We start from the raw sequence: 27,335 nt of genomic DNA, 5'->3' as shown, positions 1-27,335 counted from the left end.
GGAAGGGGGAGGGGCTATCAGGAGATCAGGAGGTTAGACGACTTGAAAACCTTAGTACTAGAAGTCATCTGAGGGAAAAGGAATTCTTGAAGGAGACTGAGAACGGTTGCTTTCAAAATCTATCAAAATAACATCCTGTGTTTTAGTAGTTTGAGCCCTGATAGATTCATGCAGCTAATCTGTTGAGAGTAAAGCCCCAATGACACTTTTAATTAGCTAACTTGAAAACTAGCTACAAAGTCTGGCTAATATTAAGTCTTACAGAGAACATAAAGAGCTGTGTTCATTTACTGAGCTTAAAGAAGTGTTATCTATTTGCTTGAAGTGCTAATAACCACTGGTCTTTAATGAGACTAATTTAGTGATAATATTATGGCTAAAATGGGCTTATTCTCCTAAAAGCCAATATTAACCAGACTTTGGCTAATAATCAATGGCATATTTGGATCTTAGATTTTGGTTATAAGACATTGCTCATTTGCAGTTCAGAGACACAGCAAATCAAGTCTGCGTAGATTGTGTTTTAAGAACGAGGCTGCCCGAGGAGATAGGCTCTCAATGAGCTAGCCTCCTACATTAAGTGTATTCGAGTCACAAGAGCATGAAATCCTTTCTCTGTAACAGATAAGCCCTCTACCTAATATGTCTGACTTATTGGGAGGTAGGGAGAAGAGGAGGTGTTGCTATGATCTCCCCCAGCTCATGCGATCTTTTGTTGGGTACACTGAATAATATCCTCACCTACTTCTTCCCAGATCGAGGGTGTATCAGTATGCTCATGCATCAAAACACCATTTTCACGCAGTGATTCATGACGCTTTAGACAAATATTTACCGGCATAAAAAGATGTTCACGATATACTCAGTGAAGTGATTGGGTTAAAAGCAGTAGGTACAGTATAAAACCATTTTTTAGGGAAAAAAATAATCTGCAGAGGAAGCAGTATGAAAGGATATGCACCAAAGTGGTAAGATAATGGATGACTTTCTTATTTTTGTTTTCTATGATGAACAGTATTTTTTGTAATATGAAAAACTGTTTGACCCAATTAAGTGGGCGGAATGTTGGTAACAGTACTTTATTTATTTAATTAATTTGTTCACCAAATATTTATTTGCCCCCACTCTATGTCAGGTATGGTTCTAGGCCCTGGGGATAGAGCAGTGAGCAACACAGATAAAAAGGCGTGACCGGGCTTCCCTGGTGGCGCAGTGGTTGAGAGTCCGCCTGCCGATGCAGGAGACGCGGGTTCGTGCCCCGGTCCGGCAAGATCCCACATGCCGCAGAGCGGCTGGGCCCGTGAGCCATGGCCGCTGGGCCTGCGCGTCCGGAGACTGTGCTCCGCAACGGGAGAGGCCACAACAGTGAGAGGCCCGCGTACCACAAAAAAAAAAAAAAAAAAAAAAGGCATGACCTTCTGTCGCTTACATTCTAGTGGAGAGAGCAGGGCCTCTGCACACGGCTGCACAGGCTGAGCAAAGCGTGACCGCCATAGCCATACGTGATGGAACCAGAGAGGGAGACAGACAAAAATCAAACACCACTTTATGTGGTGATAAGCAGAGAATGAAGAGAGAAAGTGTGGGGCGGCGGGGCGGGCAGTGTGTGCAAAAATTTTAAATAGAGTGGTCAAGGATGCTTCAGGAACGTGACAGCTGCATACAGATCTGAAGGAGGTAAGGAAGCCAGCTACACCACTATCTGGGGAAGAGGAAAATGAGCATAGAAACTCACATGGGAGCCTGCTTGGCATATGCTCAAGGAGCAAAACAAGGCTGGTATGACTGGAACAGAGTAAAGGAGGGGGAACGTACTGGGGGATGAGGGCAGAGAGGTGATGGGGAACCAGGCTTATACGTCCTTGGCTTTTACTTGGATTGAGAGGTGACGCTATTAGATAGTTTGAATCAGAGGTGACATCATCTAATGTACACATTAACTATAGCTGTAGCCGGAAGAACAGACTGAAGGGGGTGATCAGTTACTGCAGAAATCCAGGGGAACAATGACAGTGGCTTGGACTCAGGTGGTAGCAGTGGAAGTGATGATTCTGTGGTGATTTTGAGTGGACATGTTTTGAAGGTGACGCCGATAGGACTTGCTGATAGGTTGGGTGTGGAATGTGGGAGAAAGGTGTTTGGCATGAAGAGCCGTATGGGTAAAGGTGCTGGTAGGGGGATGGGGGGCCTGTAGCAGGAGCAGTTTGCTACAGGAGTGGACGAGGGGCTACTAGCTCAGCTTGGGACATATTAATTTTTTTGTGTGTGTGGTACGCGGGCCTCTCACTGTTGTGGCCTCTCCCCTTGCGGAGCATAGGCTCCGGACGCGCAGGCTCAGCGGCCATGGCTCACAGGCCCAGCCGCTCCACGGCATGTGGGATCCTCCCGGACCGGGGAACGAACCCGTGTCCCCTGCATCGGCAGGCGGACTCTCAACCACTGCACCACCAGGGAAACCCTGAGACATATTAAGTTTGAGACGCTAGTGGACATCCAAAGGAGGTTTCACCCTTTGGACTTAGCCTCCTGTCCAGTGAATTCACTAGCCAGACAGACAGCTTTCCCTGGGGGTAACAAGTGAAGGAGTGGGCAGGGAATCTTGGTGAATCAGGTGACATTTCTGGGGACTGTTCCTAAGTGCTAAGCAAGCTGCTAAATTTTGCTTGAAGGAAGAGGAGGCAAGGAGAGTCTGACAGGATACGCAGGCGTGCACACACACACACACACACACACACTCATCTTTTTCTGGCACTCACCAGGATAAATAATGGTAATAAAAATGGCTGTTTTTATGATAGAAATTTCTCACCGTTCAGTAAAGCTGATATTGCAGTGAGAACTAATTCTGGATATAATTATAATTTCAAATAAAATGTGAGACCAAAGACAGGAAAAGGTGACTTAGAAGGCAGAAGAATCACGTTTGGTATTGTCTAGAGCTTCCCAATTCAAGCTGGTCAGAATGGTCCAAGCCAAGAACTAAACTTAACAAACAAGTAGGACTACCTGTTCCCCCAGAACCATCACAACTGTGCTCTAAGTAACTGGAAGGATAGGCGTGAATATTGCTTACCGGCCTCGACTACTGTTGGAGAGAAACTAGTTTTAAATACGTATCACAATAGGAACTTTGGATTCACCAGGCACCCAATCCCCAAATCATTTGTTAATGACAGAGAATGGGAAACACTCAGGCATCCACTAATTAATTTCTCTGATGTCTTTCTTTGGACTAGATGATTTCACTTCAGCACTCAGAACAGAACATTTAACTTAAATCGGGATTTCTGAAAAGCTAGTCCCAACAGCTGGTGTTGGTCTGGTGATGTTTTTAGCAATCCAAGGCAAAATGAGAAAAGAAAAAGCATAGTAGAATGAATTTTAAATCTATTTGACTTTTAAAAAGTTGTTTCATTGCTGTCTGCCTGTTTTTTTTTTTTTTTTTTTAGCATTACTATGTTCTTTTATGAAATGATGGTGAAAAATAGGTGGATATTTGTTTTAGCAAAAGACATGGATAAGACAACCCTACAGATACCTCTACATTTACAGGTCTATGGAATGAAAAGGTTTGGTAAACACAGACCTAGAGAAAACTGCACTCATTAGCGCTAAGTCAATTGTCATGCCTTGTTCTCCAAGGCTGGCGCTGGCAGTGAGCACAGGAGTGCCTGTGTCAGCAATTGCACCTTCCCACTCAAGGCACATTACTGTCTGCCACCTCCCCGCCCTCCTTCACACTCTCCTAGATGACCTCAATCAAGGCTTCAGGAGATATAAAAGCAGTTCCTTCCTCTGAAGAATCTAGAAATTCCTGGACGTCATGCCACCAGCAAATACACTGGGGAAAGCAGCAGCAATTTGAGCATCAGAAAACCTGGTTCCACGTGTGGACTCTGCTCCTTACCAGCTCTGTCACCTCAGGCAAGTCACGCAGCATCTCAGAGTCACAGTGCTTTCCCTTCTTTGTAAATACCATCTGTCTAACCCATCTGAAGGGCTGTTATAAGAGCAAATAATATATCAATATTTACGGGAAAGTACTTTTTAATTGATTAAATCATAATGATCTCACATGGGCCCAGGTACCATCATAAATAAATGAAATGGGCTGAGGATAAGACAAGCAGGGCAGCAACATATTATGTACCCAATGCCAGTGGGTTTGGGGAGAAGATAGGAGGGGTAGAGACTATGGGAAAGTGCAGAGTCCAGCATGTAAAGCTGATTGCTGCATCCAGGAATGAGGGAAGCTTTTGTGTAATCAGAGCTTCTGATTTCTTAAGAGAAACCAGAGAGTTTTACTTTGTGTGAGCATGAAAACTCCTAATTATTTAAATGTTAGCTAGTATTTTGCAACTTTAAAACCTGGTGGGCGCCATCCCTGAAAGGCCAAACAAAACATGTCTGAGGGCCAAATCTGGCCCCGAGGTGCCCTTTTGTGACTACGATTTACACACGTATCCCACTATTCCTGTGTTCCCAGCTTTTCTTAGGGTCCCTCCTGAAGACGTCCTTAATGGCAGCTGCTCCGGATGTGTCCTGACAGTGCCAAGATCTTCCACAGAGTACTTCATGCACCTTTACATGTGGACACTGTAAATAATTTCTCTCTTGAAAAGTTAAATAGGCCTTGAATCAATCCAGCAGGGTCGCTCGCCATCTGGGAGTCCTCAGAAACGGTCAATGGTCGGCACTATAAACATTTTAGATTTCATGGAAGATGCTGACTTTTTCTAAACTAATCACCCCTGCCAGTCAAGATTTGCGGTATGGGTTCAAGAACGAGGCGTTCATTTAACAACAATAACAAAAACAGTGAGGATACAAACCGGACGGTCATCGTAATGATTGGCTTAAAAGCCAACTGGGACTTCCCTAATAAGGCGACGACTGAAGTGGTCTCCCTGGCGGTTGAGCGCCACTATGATTAATCAGTCTGTTTCCAGTTTCCTCATGACAGCAGTATTAACAGTTTGCTTTATTCTGTTTATATGGCGCTGACAGGTCTTCAGCATGTTGGGCCTACTTGCTGGAGATTAATGACAACTTTTATATGGAGGTAAAAACCAGGCAGGGAGAGAATGCCTTTTACGACTAGATAAGAACTGGATTCTCTTGCTCTAGTTTTGTTCCCCTGTTGCTCATCAACGCCTCCCTCTTTTAACTTCTATCGAGGATACGTATGGTTAGTTGTGCCCAGCAGGTGCTTCTCACTGTTTAAACCACCCCACTCTAGATCTGGTGCCCGCAGGTGAGACAAAGGGAACCTTAAGTAGTGTTTTTGAACATGCTTATCATCGCTAAAAGTACTGTTGGCTAATTTTGTTTTTAAAAAGTCAGATTCCATATAAAAGTGAAAGATGATTGATTGATAGGCAAGAGATGGCTTTTGGTGACAGGAATTTTAGCATGTGAGGTGGGCAATGGTTCCCCTTTGTAGCTATGGTTATTTTTATAGACACTGAAGAAGGTGGAATTAGTAAGCATGGCCCAGCTGTAAGAAGTATGAACATCCCAGAAAAATCTCTTAGACATATTTCACTAAATACTCATATTTCAAAATAAATCAAAATGATTTCTAGCCTCCCTCTATCTCGCCACCTCCCCCCAAAGTTAGGAGTACTGCTTGCTACTGGTATACTTTTCTCTGTGCCAGGTTGGAGAGCATGGTAACCTAAACCCAAACATTATGTTAACAGTATATAAATATAGAGAAACTAAAATAACATTAAAAAAAAAATCAGTCACCTCCTCCAGGGCGCTGTAGGAATCACTGTCTCATCCTTTGCTCTTAGGGAGCCTCCTGCTCCTCCAATTTTTTTTTTTTTTTTTTTTTTTTTTTTTTTTTTTTTTGCGATACACGGGCCTCTCACTGATGTGGCCTCTCCCGCTGCGGAGCACAGGCTCTGGACGCGCAGGCTCAGCGGTCATGGCTCACGGGCCCAGCCCGCTCCGCGGCATGTGGGATCTTCCCGGACTGGGGCACGAACCCGTGTCCCCTGCATCGGCAGGTGGACTCTCAACCACTGCGCCACCAGGAAAGCCCCCTCCACCTATTTTTATGCAACAAACGCTCAGATAAGTGCATCCCGTGTACCCAGGAACTGCAGGCCCTGGGCCCGGCTGGCCCTCCAACCCACTTCCTCTTGCTCACCCCTCTCCTGATACAGTGAGTAGCAGAAGGAGCCTGAGTCCAGTAGACAGAGCCTCAGGGGTAGCTTTTAAGGAGAATCTTTTAACAAAGATTTTAAAAGCTAGAGACAAGAACAGTCTAGGATAAGAAAGCAGTATTAGGACTTCCCGGGTGGTGCAGTGGTTAAGAATCCGCCTGCCAATGCAGGGGACATGGGTTGGAGCCCTGGTCCGGGAAGATCCCACAGGCTGTGGAGCAACTAAGCCCGTAAGCCACAACTACTGAGCCTGTGCTCTAGAGCCCGTGTGCCACATCTACTGAGCCCACATGCTGCAACTGCTGAAGCCCGTGCACCTAGACCCCGTGCTCCACAGCAAGAGAAGCCACCACAATGAGAAGCCCGTGCGCTGCAACTAGAGAAAGCCCGTGTGCGGCAACAAAGACCCAACACAGCCAAAAATAAAATAAAATAAATAAATTTTTAAAAAGCAGTATTAATAATAATGGTTATCTATAGAGTGTTTACTATGTACAAGCACTACTGTAAGCCCTTCACTTGCAAAAACCCATTTAATTCCCACAACAGAATGCACTGAGGGAAGAGTTAAATAATTATTTGTGTTTGAAGTGCAGTGTTTGAGAGAGTAGAACAATATACTGGATTAGATTGGGGCAGATCTTTAATTCCATACTTGTGCTTTAAAATTTGTCTGATGCGAAGGTTCAACTGGAGAGGAAAGAAACCCAAGTGAGACAGAAAGTCAGAAGGATACTGTAATAGTCCTGAGACTGAACCAGGGGAGTGCACTGGAAGTGAACAGGAGAGGAAAGATTTGAGACTTATCCCAGAAACAGAAATGCTTTTTTGGCTGATTTGGTTTGCTCTTTGGTTGATTTGTTCATTCAACAATTTCTGAAAGCTTCAGATAGGTCAAACACTGTGTTAAGTGACACGGGGAAGTAAGAAAAAGAAGAATTTGAAGATGACTCCTTCCTCAAAACTGGGCTACTAGCCACTGCTCAGTGGTCTAAAGTGACACTGTAACAGACATCCATCTATCACGCATCCCTCCTTCCATCCATCCATTCAGTAGTTACTGAATACCCACCTTGTGGCAGGCACTATACTACATAACGGTCATGAGCAAATCCAGGAAAGAGAAATGAAGGAAAAGGAAAAAAAGAAAGACTACTATTTTCATTCTCACAGCCCTAGGAATGCTTTTTTTTCTAGAACTTCCATTCCTTTCCCGGTGGTCTGGCCATAAGGCACAGTACATGGTGGTAAACCACCAAACTGCTGGAACAGCATAGGTATTCTTAGTCATCCATATGAAGACAGGATCTGCTATTTAACTTCTAAATGTGTGCCCAGATCGGACATATTTAACCAAAGCAAAACATTATATCATAAAGGTATCTAACATGATTCCCATGTGTAGATTTTATTTATTTATTTTTGCTGTACGCGGGCCTCTCACTGTTGTGGCCTCTCCCGCTGTGGAGCACAGGCTCCGGACGCGCAGGCTCAGCGGCCGTGGCTCACGGGCCCAGCCGCTCCGCGGCATGTGGGATCTTCCCGGACCGGGGGGACGAACCCACGTCCCCTGCATCGGCAGGCGGACTCTCAACCACTGCGCCACCAGGGAAGCCCCCATGTGTAGATTTTAATATCATTTAAAAATATAGGCACAGGAAAAACCAGCTCCGAGCAAAGCCAAAAGGTACTGAAAGTAATAGAACATACTTTCAATGTTAAAAATCTTGTATCTAGTTTAGTTGGTGAATTAGTTTGAGACACATAATTTTATTGCCTTTCAGGCAAAGCCCTGATCTTTAAAATTAAGATTTGCCTAGACTTTACAAGAGTAAATCCTGACCACTTTCTAGCACTTTCTGAAAAACAACTAGGTAACAGAATGACTACCACTGAGAAGTATTTTGCTTTATGGCAGCTGCCTTTTCGTTATTATTTTATGAGAGCTTGTCTAGATATTAGGTATCCCTTACCATCTACATTTAGTTCTTTTCAAAACATCTCTTCAGATGCCTGGGGTTTTGTCAGTTTCTTTGGATCTTAATTGGATTTCAAATAGCAAACGATATCACTTTGCAAAGGTTCTTATTCACATAGGCTTGCCTCCAAAAATCATGACTAATGTATGCCTTTAAATTTCTACTAAAAAAAAAAAATTAAAAGGTATGTTTAGGGACTTATGAACACCATCAACAATTCTTTCAAGTATAAGCTAGTTCACATATGCCAAGGGTGAGAATTCAAATGCCAATAAAACCTAACTGTAAAAGAAGGAATCTGATGAGAGCAGGCACATTTTAACTTCACTTTTATGTTGAGGATCTGAGCCTGGCATGGACTTGCGTGTTCCATAAACTCTGAGATAACCAAGCTATGGATAAGCAGCCTATGTCAATGGTAACATGAAAAGGCAGAATCCTGGGCCTTTTCATGTTTGTGCCTGTTGTTGTTTTTTAATGCATTTTAATTCAAGCTCTACAGCCTGCATCATTTACCAAGTTCGCTTCTGTCTGCAAAATAAGATTTGAATAACCACCTACTAATTTCCCATTGAAAAAATGTTTTTAAGTTATGAAATATTTCAAACATGCTTATTTTTTCCTGATGATAATACGAACTGAACTTGAGGGAAATATAAAACACTACATAAGTGATCAATGAAGATACTCCAGTGAATATTATCTCAAGTTAACCTACAGGTAAAGAGAGGTCTTCACCATTGTGGGAACTCGATCCATGGGTTAAAAGCCTTCAGTTACGCTGAAATATTATTTTCATTGTGCTTGGCTCAACCGGATAGAGGCCCTCGGAGGAAAGAGCCAAACATGAGCCCGGAGGGAGGGACAGCCACAGAATTCGAGACACTCCACGTTGTAAAGGCCCTTGGAGATCCTCTAACCACCCTCCCGGGGCGGGAAAAGAAAAACAAACCGACGCCGTCTGACATTTATGACTCTTACCTGCGGCGCAGATCCTCGGCCACCGCTGCCCGGCAGCTGAACAAATAGGCTCGCAGTGATTTCAGCCGCTGCCGCAGGCGCACCACGGTGGCCAGCGGCTCGGCGTGTCCGTACAGCATGGGGTTCTCCTGCTGGATGTCGATCAGGGGCTCTTCGTACACGTACTCCAGAAACTCTTTGGCCTGCTTAGACACCTACAAAAGAAACTGCTCCATCAGCGCTGACGAATCACCTGGCTTTCCACACCTCCTCCAACCAGGAACCACAGCTTAGATATCAAAATAACATCATCTTCTGAACACAGCCAAATGAAAAAACCCATAGTGTAACTAAGTATAAAGTGTGGCTTTTCTTTCTCTCTTCCAGAAACGCAATTGGTAAAAGTAACCTGGGCATTGAAAGGAATTCATTAACTCTGTATGTTGATCATGTGATTGCACAAATCTACACGTGATAAAATGACACGGAACTATACAGACCCAGTATACCAATGTCAATTTCCTGTTTGTTTTTTTTAACTGTACTATAGGTATTTAAGATATAACCCGTGGGGAAAGTAGGTGAAAGATACACAGGACCTCTCTGTATTATATTATCTATGCAACTTCCTGTGAAACCATAATTATTTCAAAATAAAAATTTAAAAAGAATTCATTAAGACTTTTTTTTAACATCTTTATTGGAGTATAATTGCTTTACAATGGTGTGTTGGTTTCTGCTTTATGACAAAGGGAATCACCTATAGGCATACATATATCCCCATATCCCCTCCCTCTTGCGTCTCCCTCCCACCCTCCCTCTCCCACCCCTCTAGGTAGTCACAAAGCACCATTAATACTCTTAACAACAATGCTGACTTTAAAAACTAAAACTATGTGCACATATATGTATATATAGTCTATAACACTTTTTATAAAGTAGCCACTTTAAAAAGATAGGTAAACCATGCACATACTACAAAGTTCAAAAGGAATAAAAGGATCTCTCCCAAAAAAGGGGAAAAAAGGATATTATATGCAGAACAGTGTGCATAGAAAATAGGCTCAAACACACACTTTCATAAGCAGAAAAGAGTTGCTCTTATTAGAACAGCTCTGAGCTTAGGCTGACTTTGGCCAATAGATCCATCCAACTCTATATCCACTTCTGGTAGTAATCATCAAGAGTATGAAAGTTGATTTTAAAATGTCATTGTCATCCAAAGAAATAAATAGAAGAAACACATCTGAGATACAGAGGGAGTAGCTTAAATAATGCATAACCCGTGGGTAGTTTGGGGGAATCTTTACATACCAGTTCACTGATACTGGCGACCACAACAGGCAGGGCCCTGTCCTCATGTAGCTCACAGTTCAGCGGGGAAAGACAGAATTGGGTTCAAATATTTTGTTTATCGTGGTTAAATATTTGCTATATTTAAAAATCTTAAATGAGGGAAAAAAATGGATGGTGTTCTGGAAAATGAAGTACAATCCACTTGAAACTGTTGCTGAAGAGTGATGTATTGTACAATTCAATTAGTCTTTCTGGCTCTACTGAGCAGTGTTTATACTGAGCCAGGGCCCCGCTGAATTAGGTTAACAATGCTACCTTTTAGTAGGTGAACAGAAGGACAAAGGGCACTGGCCAGTCTCCCAGGCCTTAAAAGGCTTCTCTCTTCAGGTGGTACTTAAGCCCAAATGGAAAAAAAAAAAAGTCTTTTACAGAGACAGTAAAAGCAGTGAGACAAATGGGATGGCAGCTACTGACATCAGCATTCATACACTGAAATTACTAAAAACAAAAACAGAGCTAGTTTCAATAAGGTCTAAGGCACTGCTTCACAAAGTTATTAGCCAGTGTTAAGAATACAGAGCATATTGTGACCTTGGCTGCCTGAGTATGTGAACAAATAAATTCCTGCCATGTTGAGCCGTTTTTGGCAGCAAGGCACATGCTCATTTTTTTGAGAAACGACCACTTACATCAGTGAGGGAATTTTTGAGAGAACTCAATATTTGGCATGAAACGCTATTTTTGTAAAATAGGAAATGAGTGGGGATACAGTGTCCTAAGTTCAAAACCACCCTCCATACTGATAGGAGCATTCTACTTTCAAACTCAACTGTAATTAAAAAGCTTTTTAAAAATATATAGTTACTTAAGGAAGGAAGCCAATGATATTCTTAAGTGACGAAGTTTATGTGAGAGCAAGTTTCTTTCTTATTAATAGAAATACTTCATGAGTTATATGTGAACACCAAATAACACTCTACCTAGGAGCCAAGAGCTACTGTCCTATTTCTTGCCTACCAAATTATGAAAAACATCAAAAGCCTGAGTGCTGTGTCTGACATGAAAACTCGGCTCATAAGTGCAGATGGATAAGCCCACTATTCTTTCCTTTAAAAAAGTGAACGGTTCAAGTTGGCATTCTTTTTCATGATCCTACTCTACTCACATCAGAAGCAATTTTTACAGGGTTGACAGTTCACTTTTCCAACCTATTGGCCTGTTAGTATTTTACTAAATAATATTTAATATTTATTAATGATATTAGTATTATTAATATAAAACAGTTTCTTTCCATAGGTCTTTTAACTTAGAATAGTTTAAGCTATAAGAACTCCAGTCTCTGACTGTGGTTTTGCTGCAGTTTGTGAACTGGTTCTCTCTCCACAGCCCTGCCGTCAACATGATTCAAGAGAGTTGAGGCGGAAGAGGTCCAGGTAGAAACAGGTCTCCTATCCATCTCACACTCAGGAGGAGTTGGAGAAAAGGCACAATCAGGTTATAATTTTCCACAAACTAGTAATGACAAATCTCCTAGATACACAGATGTATTTATAAATAAGCATGTTGTCATTTGATTTTAACATTAAGCATCGTTGGTATAGATTTCAACATAATACATCTTTTGTTATGCTGGTGACAGCTACTTCTGTAAAACAAAATTCTCAAATGTTCAGGTTTATGTAACTCTGAGAGGTTCCGGAATGGTGTCCTGGTATGTTCCCCCACAAAAAGAGCCCTGGGTAATAAAGCAATGGGGCAGAGGCAATGTGGTGACCATAGACAGCAATTTGCAGAGGAGGAGGATGTGCCGGTGGTGAGGACTTTAGCTTTTGTTAAAGGAGGAAAATGTATCAGAATAAAATAGATGAGAACATAATCTCAGAATAACAAGAACGGGTACAGATAATCTAGTTCAGTTTTTTCTCAACCTGTGTGGCAAGGAATACCAGTCACACAGAAAAGATGTTCTGAGGGCCAACGAGAAATACGCCACATGCCACATTCTTCTCTTGGTGTTTTAAAGTGCAGCACGTTAGCGTATTAAAGCCCTGGGACATGGAGTACTAGAGAAAACCTGCTTCACCCAGCCACTTCCCAACCAATCTGACTACAGACAGGGCAGCTGGTTAATGTCATGCAGGCTGTATGGAGGGGGCAGTAGGAAATGAAAGTCAGCCTAGGTCCCACTCACCAACCGGAGGAAGGGACATTTTTCTCTACCATTACCTATACTTAATAGAAGAGAAAATTGAGTCCAGAAAACTTCAATGACTCATCTGTGGTCATCTCGTGGCAGAACTCAAGCCAAAACTCAGATGTCGAGATACACTACTCCGTGCTTTTTACCATCGTTCATGTTCACAGTTCCTTTTATTTTTTTAATAACTCTACCAAAAACTATCTGTTTTTAATAACTCTACCAAAATCTATCTGTTCATCACTCTTTAAAATAGGAGATCCCTGTCCCTGTTCTGTCCTTCCCTCCACCCCAGTCAAATAGAAAACAAGTGGGCTACCAATGGAGATGAACACATAATTTAAGGAGGCAGTACATTGGTGTGTGGGTCTTTAAAACAAAAACTAAAGTCTAGTAACACTTCATTTATCTAGAAGTCACTTATTTGTATATTTGTTTACTGTCTTTCTCCCTCACGAGAAATTCATGACACAGAGGCTATGTCCCCGGTGAGCACAGTAAGTGTTCAATAAACACTTGCTGAACAGATGAATGAGTACTTTACAATGCTCTGGCCGTGACTCTGAGGCACACACTTCTAACAGTTTGATTATTTGTTTCTAAGTTCACAACGTATTTAGAATTAATAAAGTAGAAAAGGGGAAGGACAGCTAGAGGCAGCACAGTGACAAAAGAGGTGACAGCTGACATCCTGGTACTAAGGGAAGAAAGGCACGTGCAAGAAGAGATATGGTAAAAGTATAGAATACAACCTCGACAGAAAGCAATTTGGCAACATCCATCAAACTCACAGGTGTACATACCTACAACTAGGAAGTTATCTACAGATAGCCTCACTCGTAAATGAAAACCTTACATTCAAAATGATGTATAAAGTTATTCACTGAATCACTGTCTATAATAGAAAGACTAGAAAAACCTTAATGTCCATCAAAACAAGGACAAGTTGGATAAACTGGGGTGTGTGTGTGTATGTGTTAAATTCATGATGCGATATGGAATGGCTGGGGGCTTCCCTGGTGGTGCAGTGGTTGAGAGTCCGCCTGCTGATGCAGGGGACACGGGTTCGAGCCCTGGTCCGGGAAGATCCCACATGCTATGGAGCAACTAAGCCCGCGTGCCTCACAACTGTTGAGGCCCGCGAGCCTAGAGCCCATGCTCCGCCACAGGAGAGGCCACCACAGTGGGAGGCCCGCCACCACAGCGAGGAGCGGCCCCCGCTCCCTGCAACTGGAGAAAAGCCTGTGTGCAGCAACGAAGACCCAAAGCAGCCAAAAATTAAAATAAATTAAAAAATATATATATATGGAATGGCTGTTTTAAAAAGCCCAAGGAAGAGTTTTATGATCTGAATGGAATATTTTCTAAGAGCAGCATGTATACTGTATTGCCAATTGACATTCTTGTGTAAAATACATGTATGTAAAATATTTCTGGAAGGAGTAATTTGGTTGCCTGTGGGTGAGAGGAAGAGGGAGGGAGATTATCTATGTGTATATGTCCTTTGTATTTTTGAACCTCGAAATGTGAAAGTATATTATATTCAAAAAAAGAAGAATAAAAGTATAGTGGTATAAGGCAATTTCCTTACAGAAAAAATAGCCTCCCATATATCATATTAAACCACATTGAAGTTATTGATCACGAGGTAGAACACTCATATTTATAATTATAATTCTGAGGCATTAAAAAAAGGTTAACTTCTAGTACATATTTTCTGAAGTAGGAAACTGTCACGGAGCTACGTGACAGTTAAAATTTATAAAATAATAAAAATAATGTAATCACATTACTGAAAGTTTGGAGAATAAAGATTAGGAGAGAAAAAAGAAAATCACCCATAATCTTACCACAGTAAAATAACCACTGATTGCTTTGGTATAATGTTTCCTTCCAGTATTTTTTCCCATCATCTATTATGAAAAATCATGGCAAAAGTTTTAATAAGATCAATTCCAACCATAATACTTCTTGGTCTTATTAAAACAGGCACTGTGGGCTAAGGGAGAAGGAATCAGGAAATCTTAACTTTAATTACAATTTGTTCTCAAAATCTCCAAATGACTCTGAACAAGTGGTTTTTCCCATCAGCGAGCTACTCTCCAGCTCTGCAAGGGCAATAGAGTTTTCCTTGAATGCCTCTCAAGATGAAGAGATAGGAAATGGCTTATGTAACGTGGAAAACCCCTAGCTAAGTGGAATGTGAATATTCAGGCTAGGATACAAAAATATTTTTTAAAAGCACAATTTAGTAAGAGTTCAGGCTAAGTTTGAGTTCCTTACCACCTCTTTGTCATGCTTGATATTTTTGAATTGGGGTGGTGGTGGTAGAGGGCAAGTTATCTTCAAAGAGAATTTCATTAGAAAATGGCTATAAAATTGGAGGATAGGGTTTAGCTGCTAGGTAATCCTGGGGCTCAATTCAATCCGCAGGATGTACACTGGAAAACAGAAGAAATCCTGCTTTAAAAGTAATTAGGATTATTATTACTCTGGAGGGCAGACAAGGAAACGCTTAAGATGACAGATTTCATTCTGCTCTGCAAAACCATTTTTTCACTCTTCAAATGGATATTCAAGCCAGTCACGTACTTGCAATTAAGGAGAGCAGGCAGATCTAACAGAACGATGTCTGGTCTTGGAAACTGATAGGTCTGAATTGATCCTCACAATTAGGAACATTAAGTTAAATCCTGGCATCTGAGCAAAGACAGACAGACACTGGACTAAATGGAATATAGTTACTTAATGCCAGTGAGAGATGATCCAGATAAAATTGACCAGCTCTGTTCTTGCTTTAAAATCTTCCCTGGTCCACTGAGATCCAGGGAGGGAATGGTCTGACAAAGGACATTTTCCTCATGGATGAAGTGAGGGTACCTAATATCCCTATTACTTACCTATCCTCTCAAAATCAAACCTTGTCACTTGAATGACCACCACCACAAAAATATCTGCTTTATAGAAAGACTACAAGCAGCAGTGATGGCTAGATTGATGGTTTGAGTGGCCTTTAGCCATCACTACAGACAGAACTGAATCTCCTCCATTTCACGGCTTCATAAACCATTCCTGAGTTTTTCACTTCCTCATTCAGTGCCACCTTTTCTGCTTTAGCTGATGGGCACATATTCTGTGGGCAGGTGCCACCAGCCTAAACCCTCAACGATCACAGGGCTGGGGCTGCCTCACTCACTTGCTTTCTACACACCTCTCAGCTGTCAAAGTCCTGCTCCAAATAGATTAATCTAAACTGTTCAAACTCAGCTAGTGTTCTTTCCCTCTAAGTAAGTTTTTATCTAATACACACATGGCAAATATATTTATAGCCTATATTCAGAGTGTCAAGTACAAGATGCAGAGGAGAGAATGATAACTGTCTGGCTGAGGGGAAGGACAAAATCAGGAAAGGAAATGAAGTTTAAGCTGGGTTTAGGATTTCAATGAGGGCAAGAGGAAGACAAGAGGTGTGAAATAGCCTGGTGGGACTGGGCAATGGGAAGGAGTGCGATCTTCCTGAAGAGACTCACGGGGGCGGGGAGGGAGTGGATAAAAGGGCTAGAAAGGCTAGGACTAGAGATCACAAACAGTCTCTTGTCGGGCTAAGAGATTTGGATTTATCTTATGTTCAGTCAGAGTAAAAGCTGGCATTAATTGAGCACTTATTACATTCCAGACACTGCACTAGGTGCTTTCTGTGAATTATTCATTTAAGCAAACAGCGATCCTGTGAAGTAGGTACTATCGTTGCTATTATCTCCATTCTAAATGTGAAGAAACAGAGACTAAGAGAGGGTATAACATTTACCCAAGGTGAGAATGGGACTTCTTGGGAATAATGTTGGGGCAAATGGGACTTTTCTGAAACACTGTTGGGCAAGACCTGAAGGCAGGAAGCACGGCTGGGAGGCAACTGAATTCTCTCCTGTGAGTGATGCTGAGGGTTGGGATTGTGTGGTGGCGCTGCGTGTGCAGTGGGGTGCAGGGCCTCAGAGCTCCAAGTCAGCTGTGGATTTCTGTGAACTGATTAGGCAGGGCCGGTGTGGCAGAGGGAACAGTCCAGGATGTATCCCAGCACTGGCGGTGGGACTGGTGGAGCCACGTGCAGTGAGGAAGGGGTGGGAGACAGCTGGTGAGGGTGAGGAAGCCAGTTTGGGGCGTACTGAGTTTGAGGCACCCACAGGACCAGCTTCATTCTACAGCTCTGCTTACCTACTACGCACCAGAAACTGTGCTAAGGCAGGTCCCCAGCACCCAGGAAGCTCACCTTTAGTAAGAAGACAGATGAGCAGCCAGCTGGTATATAAATGTGAGGGTCATGAAAGTAATCCCTTCATTCCATTCTTTAAGTACTTACCACAGTCAGTCGAAGAGTGCTTTCCTTATATTATCCCAATCCACACAACTCTTTTAGGTAAATACGTGAAGTGTAGTAAGAACAAATGCTTATGTGCGCGAGGTACTTTGTTCGCATGCATGAACCCATCTAACCATCGATAACCTCATGAGTTATTATTGCCCTCATTTTACAGATGAGGAGACCGAAACACAGAGAGACTAAACAACTTGCCCAGGTTAGACAGCTAGTAAATGACAAAGCTAAAATTTGAACCCAGGTACTCTGGGTTCATTTTACAGATTACGAAATGGAGACTCACAGAAGTTCAAGTAATTTGCCCCAACCAATCAAGCACCTAATTAGAGGTGGAGGGAGGATTTGAACAAAGGCCTGGTGAACAACAAGCTCCTGCTGTTAGCCCCTGTAATAAGTGCAATTCTAGAAACCCACGCATGCGTGATGGTGGCACAGGGAGAACCAGCAAAGCACAAATGGGGAATGCGGGGAGCATCAGAGCTTTCACCAAGGAGGACATGCCTTTCTCAGCTCTGGAACAAACAGCAGGGATTCCCGAGATGGGTGAAAATATCTGGAGCACACATAGAAGGACGATCTCTAAACAAGAGAAAAGGCTCTTCTTCTTCCCAACACAGGACTGGAAGCAGTAAGGATAGGTACCAACGTAGACAGATTTGTAGGTATTCGTATTCAAATCTCGTAGCTTCAATTTTCTCCTTGAAGTAGGAGGCAAGGTCATATGCTGAGAAGGCCTGGGATGAGGCATCTTGAAGACAGTGAAGATGTGGATGATTATTGGGTAGAACAGGAGACAGAGCTGCCCAGGGATGTAGAAAAGGATCCAAGACAACTGGCCACTCACAACTGTCATGTTCATTTCAGACTTCAAAGATTACAGGTAGGTGACAGCCACAGGTTCCTTCCCTGCCTACCTTGCTCCCGAATGACTTACAGTTACAATGAAAGGAAGTCTAAGACATCTATCAGCAAGGAGGTATAAAACCCATCATACAGCCTGTTTTTGTATGAAGCACCTTGCATCGAAGGTTCGTTCAAGGCAGATGTGATGATATTCTGGCAGAAGGATCAGGAAACCTTCTAGTCCGATGAGATAACAGAATTCTCTATTGGGTGGCAGGACCCAGGACCGGAAAAAAATCCTAAGCCTAGAGTACAACTCCAGTGGGGGTTAGATTCTTCGACTTGCCAAAGTCGATTACCTTGTTTATGCAAGGGTGGAAATGCTGTGCAATGGAGCTAACTGGTTCACGTGTCTTGAGGACTACTAGGTTGAAAACTACAGTTGAGATAAATGCTATCAGGCAGTTAAATCCACAGATCTCACTTTCAGTAGCAAAAGCAGAGCTGGAGATAATTGTAGGAATCATCAGCATGTGAGCCCTGGTAGTTAAAACCATAGAAGGGAGGGAAATAACGCAATGGCTTCCCTGGTGGCACAGTGGTTAAGAATCTGCCTGCCAATGCAGGGGCCATGGGTTCAATCCCTGGTCCGGGAAGATCCCACATGCCGCGGAGCAACTAAGCCCGTGCGCCACAACTACTGAGCCTGCGCTCTAGAGCCCGCAAGCCACAACTACTGAGCCCATGTTCCACAACTACTGAAACCCGTGCACCTACAGCCCATGCTCTGCAATAAGAGAAGCCACTGCAGTGAGAAGCCTGCGCACCTGCAACGAAGAGTAGCCCCTGCTCGCCGCAACTAGAGAAAGCCATGCGTAGCAATGAAGACCCAATGCAGCCAAATATAAATTAATTAAAAAAAAAAAAAGGAAGTATGGAGTGGGAAAATAGCATGAAGTTGTAGCTTTTATGAGACTACTTAATCAGGTCTGCCTCAAATTCTTATCTTATTATCTTTAGAATCCACACGACAACATGTAAATACCCAAATCGCTATTATGAAGTGAACCCAGTTTCGGTACCTACCTTATATTTTGAAGTATCCCAGTTGTGGACTATGCGGGCCGGGATGAGAAAACTGTCGTCCACGTGGCAGCTGCTGCAGTAATACCACCCGCTGTAATTGCACACCTTGGCTTTCCCATTGGAAAGGCCTATGGATCGCTGGCATCCTGTTCAGGGCAAAAGAAAGAGTCGGTGACTGTTGTACTTCTAACACCACAGAACGAAGTTACACAATCCTCAAGTGAAACAAAAGTCTATGATGGGAAAGAAATTGCAGAGAATAGGTGTACAGACATGTCCCCTCTGTCCTAGCCTGGCAGCTCCCACCCCTTCGCCTCCTCGGGGATTGCTGACATTGGTACTGTTTCTGGTCTCTTCTGGTTCCACCTCTTCTGTGTACAGCGGCCAGAGACCAGTCTCTCTACAACCAACCCCCTTTCATCTCCTCGCTTCCTCCTCAGAAACCCTACTTCACCAGGCAATTGGCTGGGGGCTACTCATACAGGTTCTTACTTAACCCATGCAGCATCTCTATGAGGAAGATATTATGAGCTCTGTTTTACAGATGAATAAACTAAGGTTTTAGCCAGGTTAAGCGTTTTGTCTTGAGGTCACCCAGCCAGTAAGAGATGGCGTTTGGGTTTGGCTCTAAGCTTGTCTGATTCTAAAATGATCCTAAAACCTGATGTGTAGCCTTCCTTGGCTGACAAAAATCAATGAAAGGAATGCGTCCTTTGATTGGTCCCCATCTCTCCTTTCCAACTACCTACTCCTACAACTCTCCAGTGGGAACAGAACCTCTTTGCTGCAGTTAGAGGACTCTCCTCACTGTTCCCCAAATAAACAGGGTGCTTACTCTACCCTCCATATCTTGGCACAATTTATTTCTCCTTTCATGACGCCCTCTTCTCTGATCTCTACTTTGCCAAATCCTGCCCATCACTGATGGCCTGCAAGTGATTGCCAAGGCCCTTTTCGTGTTCCAGGAAGTCCATGATTCTGTCAGTACTGTCCTGGTACTGTCAGGGGACTAGGTAATAATCATGGCCCTGCCAAAAAGAAGCCATTATTTTCCTTTAGCTAGGAGGAACTATATTCTACTGACAACAGAAATTCTGTCATAATCAACCCAAACGACAACATTCAGAACAGATAATCAGGATTATACAAACAGCATCGTTTTTCTGACATTTCTCATCCACCGCTTTCATTTTAGAAATCCTCCCTCGTGGCCCATTTCATGGTTGGGTACCAAGACCTGAACTGATCAAAGAAATCTCGCATGAAGCCTATTTCGTAATATGGGTACAAAATCGATTACTCTTAATAATCATAGTCATAATAATATAACCAGTGTTGCAGCCCACTTCCATTAGAAGGAGCTCAAACATGTTTATTTAACAACCTGCCAGCCTAAGAAGATACTTATTCCCATGAATCCATGAATGAAAGCATCATAAATTCCTAGAGCTTTCATTTCCATCACAAATAAAATGGTATCAGTCATCCAGCAGTTTCACAGGGTACCCTCCAGAAAGAGAATTAGATCCCATTGTTTTTAGATACGAGAGGTATTGAAAGACGGACGGGGAGTAAATATATCGGAATTACGCTTCCAGAGCTTAATACCCTTTCTTCCTGGGATTGCTATTTCTTTACTGTTGAGTAGCAACAAAACCCTAACAAGCTCCTGTTTCTCAGATTGGCTGAGGATTGAGATACGTGTGAAGGATAAGGAAGAACCAAACCCACCTGCTGCTTCTGTGGGGCGTGGGAGGTGCTGTCACGATCTCTAGGCTATGAACACCGGAATGCCGTGTGCTGCGCCCACTGACCACGCTGCTTATGCGGCATGTAGCGCGTGCGCCCCCTTAAACACTGCGCTTTCTGACGTGCTTGTACAACCCTGACCACACGACAAACTGCTCAGATGTATTTTTTATCCTTAGCACTTACTGTAGCGCTTTACATATGATAGACCAGCAATAAATGTTTATGTTGAAGAGACGATAAACTGAATATTATCTGGCACATAAACACCCTCATGCATATAAAGAGATTTTAACTTCCCAGAGCTATTCTGGAATTGATCCTCCTAACCTGGTCACCTGCCTCTTGAAAACAGCCTACTCTGGTGAATATCCCTATGCAAATATGTTGCCCCTTCTAAGAATTACACATTAGACACGTTCATAAGAATTACACATTAGACACGTTCATAGATGGACTGTGAAACAGAGTTGAGTAGAACTTGACACATTTTAGACACTGCGACACTGTTTCCAAAATTTAGTGGACAGTGAAACTGACTTAACACTGAAGTGACAACGAATAGAATTCAGTCTTCCCTAATGATTCAGAAAATGAGCGCGATCTTATAGAAATTCAGGATCATCATTATAGCTGAAACTCTCACCATAAAACACTGCAAAAATAAAGTTATTTTAGTTTTTTGCTTGTTTGCATTTTGGATATAATAAACAGTAAGCATTTGCTGAATGTTTATATACGCTTTAGTAGGTCCTACTGGGTTTATTATTCTGTAACTTTTAATGACTTTATTATAATCTCCTAGATGCCGCATACACAGGCAATATTAAAATACACAAATGTGCATTTTTTTAAACATCTTCATTGGAGTATAATCGCTTTACAATGGTGTGTTAGTTTCTGCTGTATAACCAAGTGAATCAGCTGTACATATACCTATATCCCCATATCCCCTCCCTCTTGCATCTCTCTCCCCCCCTCCCTATCCCACCCCCACAAACGTGCATTTTAAGAAAGCATATAGCCTACAAATGTGCATATCAACCGGGCACACAGGCCCAAAGCCTAACATGGTGAGGGTTCAACTAAATAAGCTAAACATCCTCACTACTTTGCACAGGTCTCCAGGCTCATAAAAGAGAGGAAGGCTGAGAGAACATGGCTGGGGTTCATGCCCATTTTATTTTATTTTTTTTCACACTTATTTTTTTTTATTCTGATGCAAATGTTATCAATGTCTAACCTTCATTCTAGAGGGTAATTCAGAGAGGGGATGTCAGGAACCAACTATTCCCAAGGCCAACCCTGTCATGCAGTAACCTTTGGGCCATACCACCCCTGGAGCTTTAAATATACCTACCAAAAGCTTCTGTGAGTGCATTTCTCACCACCACAATCAGAAAACACTAGAGATAGCACCCCAACAAGATAACGTCTATAGTATAAAAAAAAACAAAAAACAAAACAAGCTCCAGAGTGAGATTACAAACCAGTCACATGAATGGTAGCCGGCTGTCAGTTGGCCAACCCCTGCTAGGTCTTAAGGGAAATCTGTCATTGGGGCCACCTCGCCCTGGCAAGATGGGGTTAGGTCCTGGAAAGGGGCCGACTGGGTCAAAATGTGGTCTGAGTGGAGGGAACTGTCTGGGTATCTCCCCAGGCTCAGGGATGAGTGAATTCATTGGATCCCCAACATAAGGAAGGGTTAGTCTTTCATCATATTCACCACCAATAATTCCTGGAGGAAGGAGAGAACTGGGAGGAAAAGGCCTGGGGTGCAAGGGGTTGGGGTAGAATGGAATGGGGTGGGGTGACGATGGCAGGAACATCACATGCCGCCCTCTCTGAGCTTCTTTTCTTTGTTTGTGCCTCTTCTTGTACAGTTCTTTCCAATCTGTGTCTCGACCTCTGACAGTACCATCTCGAAAATCCCGCAGATATAAACACCTCCACAGAAGTTGGTCATTTGAAGCAATATAGAGGTCATGACAAACTGCAGACAAAGACAGGACAGAACGAACGACCAAAAGTCGGAAGATCTGCAGTTTCAGCTCCAATGGGAGGACTACCAACCCAAATACATCTGTTAGGTTCAGTGCTTGTCGGGTAAAAGCCAGAAGAGGATACACCAGCTGGTCCTTGAAGAGGCGAGAGAGCTTCTGAAGATCTTTGTATGTCTTGGCTACATTTTCCCCTGATTCCTCTTTGCAAATAAAAGATTCTGGCAGCAGCTGCAGTCTTTTCACACTTCTAATCTCATTGCTGATTTTTAGTGTAGCATTTATGACGATGAGGTTTCCCAAAGGCACACGGGTGACAGCAGCAGAGCCACCCTCGCAGAGAGGATGTGTGTACTGCAGCTTATACACGCCCCCCGACCTCCAGTTCTCCAGCATGGACACAGCTTTGGCTTCAGTCCGCTGAGGTATGTAACCCGACTCTAACATGAGGAGATGTATGGATACTATTGGGGGTCCCTGGGGTTAGAACAGTCAGCTGGCTGCTACAGGGTCTCTGATGAATGTGGCACTTGCCCTTCCACCGATTCACTGCAGAGCATTGGTTCTGAGGGATAGAAACCTGTGCCCTCTTCCATAACCACAACATCTGGAATTGACTCAGCTTCAAAATTGTGACTAGGCCCTGACCCACTGCCATCATTCCAGACATCAGATTGGGCTGCCTGTCCTTGGAATGAATCACGCAGTTGTTCATCCTGCATGCTGGACTGACTGGAGCTGGCGGCCAAAGAGGGCTGGTTATTATTCTGGAGCAAGGAATGCTCTGAATCTGTGGATGAAGGTAAGTTAGGTGCTGCAAAGGCATCTTCAAGAATCAAACATATCAAGTCCCCAGAAACAATCCCATACGAAGCCAAGGTCTCTTCATCTCCAGTGAGGGCATCCTTGTTGTTCAATGTAATTGCAAACTGGGTATCAGAACCTAGAGGGGATGGGAGCCCCCAAGACGCCGGGCCATGACCTCCGGGAGCCAGGAAGCCACAAGCTGCAGCCTCAGCGCCCACTTGCCGCCTGGCCTGCGCGTCACAGTCCAGGAGCGCGGGCCCCATGACGCCCCGCTCGCCGCCCGGCCTCTTATGCCCATTTTAGTTGAGACAGAAGCAGCAGCACATAAACTCATATGTCTAGTCCTTGGTGTCTTTACCTTTATAACTTATTTAGGACCATGCTCTCCTACTCTTGATGCTGAAATCGCCCTACGAAACTGAATAAAAGGAAAACCTCATCCAAAACGGAGGCAGGAAGCCCTGGAAGGGGAGGTCTCAGGCACATTCCACTTGTGGCAGCTTCCTTTACATAGCCTAGCACGAAGAAGGAAGATTTTCTCCTTGCCCAGCAACAACCCAGCCAATGAGAAGCCACCACAACCCTGAATACTCAAAGTGCTCCAATGAACCTTCCTTCAAAGCAGCTCCTTCCAACTTCCCCTTTCCTCTGTAATAGAACTGCTCCTCTCCTTTGTTCTCCGGACCTGCCTGTGGTTCACAGCAGTTTGCATGTCCCGAATTGCAATTCTTCTCCTATTCCCAAATACACTTGATTTTGCTCACTAAACCTTTTTCTGTTTTAAAGCTTGATAGCTCCTAATGACCCAGAAGGTTTCAACCTATCCGCATTCTTAGGAGTGTTTTGGATACATGATGTATAGACAAGCACAAGCCTAGAGTCAGGAAGCTTGCTCTTTCCTAGGGAACACGGTGAGCCTGACCCATCCAACTCCCTAGTCCTGCTTTCCTCACCTCAAAATAAAGGAGTTAGCCTGAATCAGTGGTTTGCCAAATTCAGTGAGCATCCGAATTTTCTGGAGATGTTTGTGAAAAATGTAGTCCTCCCCCACCTCCAATCTGGACCCAGAGATTTTGATTCTGTAAAGCTGGGGTAGGGCCTGCATTTCTACCCATCCAACCACCACCAGGGTCTGTGGTGGGTAAAAGCTGAGGATTGTTCCCTGATTTCTAGGTGACTCCAAAGGTCCCTCCAAGCTCTAAAATGCTCATTCTATTTAAGTAAAGTGCAGCAAGTGGGCAGCCTGCTAGGTGAAAAGTTCATAATTGGTCACACAGTTTAATTTCTAGGCTTCCAAAATCAACACTTCAAGTTCTTAGTCAATTTTCAAAAATTTACTGTGTAGAAACAACAGTTCATTTTACCGGCATTTTTTCCAGAGCATTCACTGTCCCCACTGAGAAGCATCTTATTTGACTTAGAAAGAATTAAAACTTTTAATCTCCAAATCCAATGTGTTTGTCATTGAAAGAACATAGGATGGTCAGGAAAGAAAATTAGAAGCCAGTCAGTGGCCTGGTATAGATTCATTTTCTAAAAAACAACACATACCATTTATTTGAAGAAGGAGACACCCGTTCTTTCAATTAACTGCAAGATTTCTTTCTTTAATATCCTACTAGCAAATCATGGACTAACACTGTCTGAAACAATTCCCCATAAAGATATACAACCTGGGATTTTACTTAATCATTGTGAGGTTTTCAACCAGAAGGGGAAAAATGTGTTTTCTTAATAATGACCGTTAGAAAAACACATTTTTTGGAGGAGGCCAAAGCTGAACTCTGACAAGTGACATTATGAGGAGAAAAATAGAGCTGCAAAGCAGAGACAAAAAATAACTAATTGAAATAACTAATTAGAACTTATTTACATATTATATTTTCATGTACTTTCAAACAGACTTTTCAACAATGTTTCTAAATTAAAAGGCATTTGTAGTAGGGAACACTCCACATGTAGGATCAAAGCAAAAACATACTTCTCGGTCTCTTTTTGAAACTTTTCAGAGAGTGTATTCAATTCATAGGAACAAAAAACTATCTCACAAGAGAACCCACTGGCCTTTTTTTTTTTTTTTTTTTTATTGCTTTCCACCCCACTTCAAATCTTTAATGAACACATGCTCTGAAGAGCTTAGCTTCCCTTCTGATACACTTTGGGAAACAAATGTCACCATTTAACCAATATCCTATTTGCTGCTTGTACAGTCCATTTCCCAAGAAGCCTTTCACTATAGACACCCAAAAGAATCTGTTGCTGGGGGTTGAAGCAGAGACGTTGGCATAATTCTCGACAAGGGTACAGTCTTTCTTCTAACAAGGGTACCTAGTTAGCTCAATTGGCTGCAATGAGATGTTACTGAAGTTGAGGTCTTGAGAAGCCAACCACCTCTCTCTACTTCCTGGCTCCCAACTACAGCCCTCCTTCCCCCGGCCAGTAGGTGGAAAATTCATGGGCACAACAGAAAAGTAACAAGAGCTGTGTCTACATCCAGGTGATTCTCTCTCACTAGGGAAAGAATGCACCCAATGCTTCCTAAGTGTGGCCAGCCACGCTACCCACTCCACCTCATTTGGTAAGGGAAATCCAGGACTTTGTATTTGGAAGGAAGAAATGATCTAAGAAGAGAACAGGGGCAAATAGAAGAGAAGGTGCCTTTATAACAGAGAGGAAAGAAGAGAAAGAGAGTGAGAGGACAAATTTTCATTTGCTCTGTTAAAATAGACAAAATAAAACTGGCAAGTTTCGATCCCTCCTCTACTGTGCACGCCGGGTAAGGAGCAACGGCCATGGGAGGGGAAGGGGACGGCCCTGTCCCTGCCTCCCACCTCCCACCCAGTGTTCTGGTGGGAGACAGTGAGCTGTGGGAAGCGCTGGGCAAATGTTGACTGAAGGCCTGGAGCCTGATCATGTACCCCAGGGATCAGATGTTCCAAGATGAAGGAAAATGGAAATGGGGATTTCAATGACTTCTTGTTTTACAAGAATTAGGGGGGAAAGTCATAAAGAACTTAGCTTTCCCAGCTTACAGTCTGTAACCATTGGCTCATTAAGTAAATGTTGAATAATTACTTTTTAAAATAAGGTGTCACACTGGATATACAGCAGAAAATTCTGTTTAATGAGCCTAAGATTAGCACAAAGCTGGGCACGGTGTTTATAAACGAAGGATTGTTGGACACAGGGCAGAAGCGATTTTTGCAAGGTAGCTTTGGTATCCACTAAGGGAAGTTGAAGCAAAGTAAACCTGGGCCCCAGACTTGCATCCTTCTCTATAGGAGGGGAAGGAGCTGGCAGGTGAGACTGATCACACGTGTGTTCACAAGTTAACACAGGTGGAACCGAGGCTACATAATTCTACATAAGTGTAACAGGAAGAGGGCAAGGGTGAGGGACACTGAGAAACACCTACTTAGAAATAAGTGATCCAAAACTTTCTCCTGTCTCAAGCATCCAAGTTACTCTAGATCATTGGGACCAGGTGGTGACCCATAAAGTAGGAGACATCTACTTAGTCATAAAATCAATTAAGACATGAAGTATTTGACATTTTCATTTTTTTTTTTAAGTTTTTAAAAAATTATTTTTGGCTGCGTTGGGTCTCTGTTGCTGTGCGCGGGCTTTCTCTAGTATGGCTCACTGCTGGTAGTCCCTTTGGTATATGGTCTCAACTTTGGAGAGCAATACTTCAAAATTATTTTCTCTGTAAGGTTTTAAGTCCTCTGGTAGGGAATTCTCTTCTCAGGGGATGAAAACTTCAAGTATGGGAGGGAATACACATACTCAAATACAATCCTAAAATGTACTGACTGGTTGCTTCCAAAGCTATACTGAAATTCATTTCTGTTCATCAGAAAAGAATTTTCT

General features: G+C 43.0%; 1 protein-coding gene and 1 pseudogene across 11 annotated transcripts in view; both read right to left on the bottom strand.

Annotated features, from left to right (window-relative positions):
* PLEKHM3 (pleckstrin homology domain containing M3) overlaps positions 1-27,335 on the bottom strand; it is a 217,240-nt gene that overhangs the window by 125,674 nt on the left and 64,231 nt on the right. For all 11 annotated transcript variants that reach the window (XM_073807339.1, XM_073807337.1, XM_073807338.1 and 8 more), the window contains exons 4-5: positions 18,910-19,055; positions 9,134-9,327 (exon numbers count right to left, since the gene is read on the bottom strand). In XM_073807339.1, coding sequence (XP_073663440.1) covers positions 9,134-9,327; positions 18,910-19,055 — 340 coding nt within the window. The remainder of the gene's footprint in view (positions 1-9,133; positions 9,328-18,909; positions 19,056-27,335) is intronic.
* Positions 21,837-23,430, bottom strand: LOC109550544 (F-box only protein 7 pseudogene; annotated as a pseudogene).

The sequence above is a fragment of the Tursiops truncatus genome, chromosome 7 (genome assembly GCF_011762595.2).
Source record: "Tursiops truncatus isolate mTurTru1 chromosome 7, mTurTru1.mat.Y, whole genome shotgun sequence".
Classification (NCBI taxonomy): Eukaryota; Metazoa; Chordata; class Mammalia; order Artiodactyla; family Delphinidae; genus Tursiops; species Tursiops truncatus.
The sequence above is the reverse complement of the archived record's forward strand: the minus strand, read 5'-3'. Positions and strand labels throughout refer to the sequence as shown.